This window comes from Phytophthora parasitica, assembly GCF_000247585.1.
Source record: "Phytophthora parasitica INRA-310 unplaced genomic scaffold supercont2.11, whole genome shotgun sequence".
Taxonomy (NCBI): domain Eukaryota; phylum Oomycota; class Peronosporomycetes; order Peronosporales; family Peronosporaceae; genus Phytophthora; species Phytophthora nicotianae.
In genome coordinates, this window is record NW_008648997.1 from 1,321,292 (window position 1) to 1,328,802 (window position 7,511).

Sequence of the window (7,511 nt, forward strand, 5' to 3'; positions counted from 1 at the left end):
CTTTCTAATGGGCGGCAAAATTCAAAATAAGTTCAATGCGTACTTAACCAATAGATTCGCTCTTGGCTGATTAAGTTCGCTTTTCATTGCGTAATTTATCATGTCGGGCTTGCTGACGACGGACGGAGTGCGGCAGCTCTATCAAGACACGGCGGCGGACGCTGCGATCCGATTGCAAGTATTGGGAGTCTACCGCTGTACGTATCTGCAGCCTCGTCGGTCTTAACTGTTGAGGTATTACTGAACTCAGGCTATTGAACAGACTTAGCGGACCCTGCACTGAAGAAGCGACTTGGACAGCACTTCGCGGACGCGCGTGATGTGTTTGACGTGCTGCTGAGCGATGGACGCCACAAAATCAAGGCAGTGCTAGCCACAAAGTGCCACAAACTCGTGTGGACGAGGGAGGTGACGGCCCGTAGTCTAATTCGAGTACGAATTGCTCTTCTGGTCATCATTGACACTGTAAATTTCATGTATTGACTTCGTTTTCTGCTTTCAGGTGACTAAATTCAAGGTTTTCATGGAGGATAAAGAGTACAAGCATCGGGTGGTGCTGCTTCAGGACGTGGTCGTCACATCACTAAGCGACGATGGGATTTTGCCGGATAAAGTGGTGGCTCGACGCTACGGATCCCGCCAAGCTGATGACCAGCTTAAGTTTATATCAACTACCCACCCACGAGAAGTGGATCTGCTCCCCTTGGTTGGAGAGCGGCTGTACTATTTGCCAATGCGATCAGATCATTATACATTGGACTGGGCCTGCAGCTTCACAGGAGGACAACCTGACGAGGACTCGCCGCTGGATGAGCTGGAAAGCAACTGGCCGAATCGCTACGGAATGCCCACGGCGGGTAATGAACCTGCGACTAGCTCGGTGGCATGGAATATCGTTCCGGACTACTGTTCGGACCTGTTTACGCCCGAGTGCAAGAAGCTCCACACGATCCTGGAGGCCCTCGACAAGATAAAGATGAACAATCGACAGGGAATCATCAGTAATTTGAACCCGCCTATGCTGGGAGCCATCCGTGTCAAGTCGAAGGTGCTCAACTTGGGGGACCCGAATATATCGAATCCGTTCCCGTTTGCATTCAACGCGGTTGTTGGTAGGTGGAGCTAGAACTTGGCTGGAGATCAGTTTAGCTGTACTCTAATCTCTCTTTGTGTGCTGTCTAGTGGACGCTACCGGTGTCTTCGAAGTGATGTTCTTCGGCGCCATGTGCGCCAAGTACTATCTGTCCCTGCATGAAGGGGACCTCCTTTCTTTTCGAGGTTATTCATCCGTCAATCCACGAGAACTTCAGTGGATGGCAACAACGAGTCCCTTGGTATCCTATCCAAACGACTCGTCTGGAATCGTGTACCATGTTCCAAGTAAGAATTGCTGTTTGGAACTCATTCTTTGCTGTCTACTTACGCTTTTGTTGCCGTGTCATCTTATACAGAGAAGTACTGGAAGTTCCTCGAACTGGCGAAGATTGCCCCACGTCTCCTTGCTGATGCTTCGCTGTCCTCGCAACAACCAGGTTCATGGCATCTTCATCAGCTATGTCTGTCGTGGCTGGAGTGCAACTTTGTGACGACGCTGAATACCCAGTACTGGGGTAAGAACGCAGGCGACCTCGATGCCATGTACTTTGACTTCGTCGGGGTATTATCAAATGTCGGGAGGATCTGCCGAAAGCGGAAACTGGACGAAGGTTCATCGGAAGTGACCGAGTACCGGTGGATCAAGATGATCGACAGCAGCTCGTCTCACGAGCTGGTCATCAAGTTAGCTGAATACTCGCAGCCAGCAGTGTTTCGGTCCCTCGAGGCTGGCAACACACTAATGATCACCAAGCTCCAGTGGGTCATACTGCCGGATAAGCGGATCCAGTACGCAAAAACAAGCACATTCTCGGTTCTACGGATGAACGAAGCGGTGATCCCGTTTCATTCTCTTGAAGAGTGCAGTCTGAACGTCTACTTCGCAAACAACGTCAACAAGAACGCAGTCCTCGCCTCGCGCAAAGCTCTCGGGGAGAGCAAGTTGAGTGCGCATATTGAGAAGAAATACCGGCCTCGGAATCGGCTACCAACGAGTACTGAAGAGTTCAAGGAAGCGTTCAACTTGGACGTGTGTTCATTCAGGTACGACTCGTATAGAACAAGTAGTGGTTGAGTCGATATGGCGACTAATTTTCGCTTGTTGCAGCGATCTGTCGATGCTGTTGCAGCGGATGGAGGCGTTCGAACACCGCCACGTTGGCTTCATCGGTCACGTACGTGCTGTAAGCAATGGGGACGATCCAGCACAAGACGGACCTTCAGTTCTGCTACAGCTCAACGAAACCACGCACACTGACCAGCTTCTGACCGTGGCTGTGAGCATCAATGCACTGTACCAGAGACCAGCCGTCAAAGGAAGCGTCAAGTCAGTGACCCCACCCAAAGCACTCCCATTGATCCGTCTCCTGCCGACTGCAGTTGTCGACGAGATGTACACGAAATCCTTTAATGATGGACCAGCGCGCTCTACACGAAGCAAAATGCCAACACTGTCACTGGAGTTCGTCGAAGAATACTTGGTCAGTTCGGAACGCGGTTTCTTCTTCTCGCTTCAACTCTACCGCGATGGAATCGGCCACGTTACATGGGAAGTCGACGCCATCCTTGCACTACCGTAGTCTCGCTTGCATCCTGCTAAGAGAGCAATTACACGAGGGATTTCTACAAGCCAAACTGAGAATGGAACGGGACAACCAACGGTGCACATGTACATTACGCGCTTCCACCGCTAGTCAAATAGTAAGCGAAGTACTAAGTAGTCCGCTGCAATAGTCCGATCAGAGCCATCGGAGAGCCTTCGCAAAGTCATACGCAGCGTTTGTCGCCGTTCCTCGCGAGTCCTTCCCGGTTGCAAAAAAGCCAAAGACCCCCCCCCCCCCCCCTCTCTTCACCGCTATATCTCCCGAGTTCACCTAGCCTGCTGTTCGTCATTTGGTCGACCCTTCAAGCGGTCAATCAAAGTCTTCATCTTCCGGTTCTTTTCCCGCTCTCGACCAGACGAACTCTTCTTCTTGCCGGTGTAATACTCGCTGGAGCTGTGGATCTTGTAGCCAAACACTCGGGGCACATACGTCTGCGTCGGTGGGGGCACTACCAAGTGGGGATGCGTCATAAGGAACACATGCGGGAACGTCGCACCGAAATACGCGCCATCGATCTCTGCAACATGAAAAATAAGGTCAGTTTGAGCTTCAAATTAGCGAGAACGACGCACAAATCAACGTACGGCCCGCTCGTTGCGACTTGGGGAAGAAGATATCGCGGCATTTGGGGCAAAACACGTTGACGGTTGTGTGTCTGGGCACGTCTGACTGTCCCACGGGGAGCACTGGTTGTCCTTGGCAGTACACGCGATGACAGCGACCGAAGTCTACATTCTGGTACTTGTCTAACATGGCGGCCATGCCCTTGGTGGTCAAAATGTAGCGTGCGTGGATGAGTCCGTACAGCATTTCGGCCGCTGACTCGATCATCTCCTGCTGGATCTGTGTGAGGGTGCTATCGTTGGGCGTCTCGATATCCAGGATGATGTCCAGCGCGTAGTCATAGTACGGCACGATGCTGCTGAGCCCCGTGAGGTTGAAGTCGTCCTCGATGTAGTCCTCGTCCACCTCGCATAGGAAGCTATTCTCCCTCAAAGAGCAGAACCAGGCGATCCAGCTCGTCTCTTCCTCGTCGCTGCCTTCTACGTCGTTATCCTCGTCGCCATCGTCGTCGTCACTATCATCTAGAGCGCTGGAGTCCTCTTCTTCGTCCTCCTCGTCCTCTGAGGCGCTGACGGACGCTAGTGCTGCCTCCGAGACACGCAGATCTTCCATGTGGCCGAATAATCGCTCCAGTTCGGCCTCGTCGGCCGCCTGACCGCCGTTAACGGGTTGGCTCATGGCGTGTCCTTTGGCTGCGGATTCCGCGGGCTGTAGACGGCGTTAGCGCGATAGAAACACTGCGGTAGCCTCGCCACTGTCTAGTCACGCCTCTCCTGCTGTTCGGAGAGGCCGATAAGGGACGCTGAGCGAGAGATTGCAGCCGCTGCGCTAGTCGCACGTAACCTGCTGAAGGTCCGCCGTTGCTTTCTTTCCCGATAGAGCCAAGCGCTGGCCCCTACGAATGTACCGTCTTATTGGTACATCACTGGATTTGGTACATAAAGTGTAGCCATTTGAAGAGCTCCAATGGAGCGTGATGGAGCTGCGGCGACTTGGTACGAGGCCTACACGTCCGGGGACGAGGTGGAGCGGAGACTGCAGGATGAGCAGTATGAATACGAGGAGGAGGTCGAAGTTGAGGAGCTGATAGACGATGAGCCTATGTCTATCAATGGGAGACTCTTCCTCGGGTCTATTGACGCTGCGAGAAATGTGGTGGCGTTGCGGCGCCTGCGTATCGGTGGAGCTCTGGCGCTGCTTGGCAAGGGAGAGGGAGTTTCTGCAGTGTCAGGTCACTCGAGTGCAGTGGGTGAAGCGTATGAGGAGCTGAAGCTCGCTCGGACGACCGTCGAGATTGAAGACTCCAAGGACGGTGACTTGCTTTGCAAACTACCGAAAATACTGGCGGAGCTCAAGAAGCTCGTGTAAGACGCTCCATTCCTTTGGAAATCTTTTTGATTGGGGATGGAGATAACTGCTAATCGTTGATAATGGTTGTCAGGGAGACGGCAGAGCGGGATGACACGAACGTGCTGGTCCATTGGTAAGTGTCTGAATATGCTGGAGGCAATGCCGAATGACTTTATTGCTGTGATTCTGAATGCAATTTGGATGACAGTATTGCCGGCAGGTCGCGTTCCGCGTCTGTGGTGACAGCTTGGATGCTTGTCAACGGGCCAAGCCAGCAGAGTGTGCAAGATGTTGTCGATCGGATCCGGTAAGGGCAGCACTAGACTCTCTAATGTATTTGATATCTCTAACATGGCTTCACTGCTTCAATTCAACTCAGAATCATTCGTCCATGGATTGAAATCAACTCGCATTTCATGCGGGACTTGCACCTGTTTCACGCTGCTCTCAATTTGCCTAAAGGATCAGCACTCAATGTGGAGAATGTGACGCTTCTGAAAGACAGATCGTTTCCTCGGCTGGATTTTGGTTCAAACCTCGTTGATGGCATTATACGTGGAAAGAAGACCATCACGATGCGTCTTTTATCAGACATCGATAGTGACCTCAACTCGGACTTGAAGGGCATCTTCACTTACTCTATCGTTGCGGCCACAACCACGAGTGTAAATAACTCATCGTCAAGAGCGCAGTTTGCTTATCTACAGATAAACAAGATTGAAACACGTGAATTGGGCACTATCGACCCAACTACTCTGCAGAAATCTGGCTTCCGTACCGTTGAAGATGTGCTGAGTGTGTTGAGGCAATTTTACGAGAGTGTTACGACTTCGACACCATTGCTGATGCTCCACTTCCATTACATGTGCTCATATGATGAATCAAGCTAGCTTTGGTAGCACACGAAGCGATCTCATGTGTTTTGCTCCCTTTACTTACGTGTGCGCTGCTGTGGAGTGCAAGGAATGTATTCATTAAATATGGTGGTGCTACTATGGTTTGATGTCTATAGTCAATGTGCAGATACTACTTTGAAGTACAATGTATGGCTACAATGGATGTGGAGCTCCGAGTGGATGGAGAAGCTGGAAGTTCTTCACGTTCAAAGCCACCGGCGCTCGGTGATGGTAGCGCTCGCTTGGCTACGTCGCTCCTTGCATTCGGCTCGGTGGCCAAGATACGTGGCGTCTTTAAGATAGTCGAACAACCTGGACGCGACATTCTTGTTCTTCTGGGCTGAACGCTTGTGTGTGGATGCTGGGGTGGTGCTGCTATGAGTCGCTCGGCGGGTCTTGGTGCCCGCAGTTGTGGCCATCGACTTGGACTCACGTTGGAAGTCGTAGACGCGTGGCTGTATCCGCTGGATGCGGAGTCGGCTGGGGAGTACAGATCGACGAGTAGCTCGAGCATCGTCTTGTACATCGTGCTTGAAGGTTTCGTCATCCACCACGTTGGCAGCAACGGTGGCGTCAGTACGAAGCCCGTGTAGGACGGCCGTGGCTACTGAGGTGGCGTTCGCCGTCTGTAACATGAGAAGCCTCGCGTACATCTCCTTGGTCGAGGCAGCCGGGGGTTCTTCGGAGCGTGGATTTGAGAACGTGGCCCGCTTGTCGGTAAATACGACGATAGTCATGTCGTGGTAAGCTGACGTGGCAGTGAGATCGGACGGGGGCGTGTCCATCGGAGTGGTGGCCTTCTGGACTTGAGCCGCGACGTCGGGGCAAGCAAAGGCAAGCTTTAGCTCTACTTGCTGCGCTCTTGGAGGGCAATATAGTACAATTGCCAGGCATTCGCTGCAGCTGGCAGCTCTATGAGCATCTCTGGAGCAGACGATGACCTCGGTCGGTGGCGCGCTGGCAGCGCTGTCGGCGACAGTGTCTTCATCGGCGAGATGACAAGGCTGAAACGGAGTAGACTTGGTGCTGGGCTCCGTGGGATGTGCGAGGCTGGCCTTGGCAGCAGCATCTGAACGCGTCCAGCGAAGACGCGTGTTGGCAGGGTCCACCGGCGTCCACGTGATGGTACGAGCCGGCGAGACGTGGTGAGGGAGATCTTCTTGGACAGGCGGCAGGAAAGCGAAAGCGGACATGGTTGACAGAGAAAGGTTGGAAGTTGGAGAAAGGTCTGGTGGTTGGGTTCTTCGCGGAAATTGGGAAGTGAGCTGAGAATGAAAGGCCGAGACCTGCGTGTGGTAAATTCTCGAAGTAAGCGACAATAGACAAGTTCTTCCGTGGACAAGCTCGTGGACTGTTTTTCTCGCTGTGCGTTCATGACAATTTTTGACGACATCAATCAAATCTTGATGGGTGTCGCTTATCTTGAACCACATGCGCTGCGTGGAGCTTCTTGTTGTAAAGTTTGGAGATACTGTGCGCCTCGTACACTGTGATAGACTGCGTTAGATATCTCTGGTCGCTGTGTACTCCTTGATGTAAGTTTCGAAAGAGTGCACTTTCCTGTACAACTTCAACATACAACAATCCGTGTATTCATTTATGCACTAGGACACAAGGCTGCGCGCTCTGCAGTTTACGGTGCCACGCATTAATGCTACATGTTGGTGAACCGTTTTGTTTTTCACTTGCGTAGAAGCAGGCACGTTTTGGTTCGTCATTTTTTTCACTATGAACCTCGATGTCATCGAAAAGATACTACTACTACAAAACTAATCGAGATGGAAGTCTTATCACGTGCTTGGGTTGGTACCAGATCGGCCGCGATCATGCCGGGAGGGCTCACGAAAACGTTAGGTCTCAAAATACAAATTTTGTTTTGAAAACCCTCAGCAATTCGATGAAAAACACACTTTAGCGTGGTCTTGTAGTTTTCAATGTGATTTCAGTATTGGTGAGAAGGATTAGTATTCTAGTATCTAGAGTAATAGCAACTATGCAGCAC

At 51.8% G+C, this 7,511-nt stretch overlaps 5 protein-coding genes across 5 annotated transcripts in view; 2 read left to right on the forward strand and 3 right to left on the reverse strand.

The window, feature by feature from the left end:
* Nucleotides 1-100: 100 nt before the first annotated feature.
* Nucleotides 101-2,675, forward strand: PPTG_07355 (hypothetical protein; the record flags this gene model as incomplete). The annotated part of the gene is made up of 6 exons (XM_008901537.1): nucleotides 101-197; nucleotides 263-432; nucleotides 503-1,112; nucleotides 1,183-1,380; nucleotides 1,452-2,139; nucleotides 2,204-2,675. The coding sequence occupies 6 exons, from the start codon at nucleotides 101-103 to the stop codon at nucleotides 2,673-2,675; spliced, it is 2,235 nt and encodes a 744-aa protein (XP_008899785.1).
* On the reverse strand, nucleotides 462-4,167 carry PPTG_07356 (hypothetical protein). Its single transcript, XM_008901538.1, has 2 exons — nucleotides 3,284-4,167; nucleotides 462-3,216 (listed from the first exon to the last, which is right to left on the reverse strand). The coding sequence occupies exons 1-2, from the start codon at nucleotides 3,939-3,941 to the stop codon at nucleotides 2,966-2,968; spliced, it is 909 nt and encodes a 302-aa protein (XP_008899786.1). The 5' UTR covers nucleotides 3,942-4,167; the 3' UTR covers nucleotides 462-2,965.
* A 62-nt stretch (nucleotides 4,168-4,229) lies between these two features.
* On the forward strand, nucleotides 4,230-5,503 carry PPTG_07357 (hypothetical protein; the record flags this gene model as incomplete). The annotated part of the gene is made up of 4 exons (XM_008901539.1): nucleotides 4,230-4,627; nucleotides 4,705-4,746; nucleotides 4,822-4,920; nucleotides 4,993-5,503. 4 exons carry the CDS (start codon nucleotides 4,230-4,232, stop codon nucleotides 5,501-5,503), a joined length of 1,050 nt encoding a protein of 349 aa, XP_008899787.1.
* A 158-nt stretch (nucleotides 5,504-5,661) lies between these two features.
* On the reverse strand, nucleotides 5,662-6,702 carry PPTG_07358 (hypothetical protein; the record flags this gene model as incomplete). The annotated part of the gene is made up of 1 exon (XM_008901540.1): nucleotides 5,662-6,702. The coding sequence occupies one exon, from the start codon at nucleotides 6,700-6,702 to the stop codon at nucleotides 5,716-5,718; it is 987 nt and encodes a 328-aa protein (XP_008899788.1). The 3' UTR covers nucleotides 5,662-5,715.
* A 798-nt stretch (nucleotides 6,703-7,500) lies between these two features.
* Nucleotides 7,501-7,511, reverse strand: part of PPTG_07359 (hypothetical protein) — a gene marked incomplete at both ends in the record, with an annotated part of 960 nt that continues 949 nt past the window's right edge. Inside the window, one exon of the mRNA XM_008901541.1 lies at nucleotides 7,501-7,509. Coding sequence (XP_008899789.1) covers nucleotides 7,501-7,509 — 9 coding nt within the window. The remainder of the gene's footprint in view (nucleotides 7,510-7,511) is intronic.

Bases quoted from the DNA above. Each gene is read 5' to 3' on its own strand.
- PPTG_07356 (XM_008901538.1), bottom strand. From the start codon at position 3,941: ATGAGCCAACCCGTTAACGGCGGTCAGGCGGCCGACGAGGCCGAACTG. The intron at 3,217-3,283 runs GTACGTTGATTT...TTCATGTTGCAG, and splicing joins CAAGTCGCAACGAGCGGGCC to AGATCGATGGCGCGTATTTC.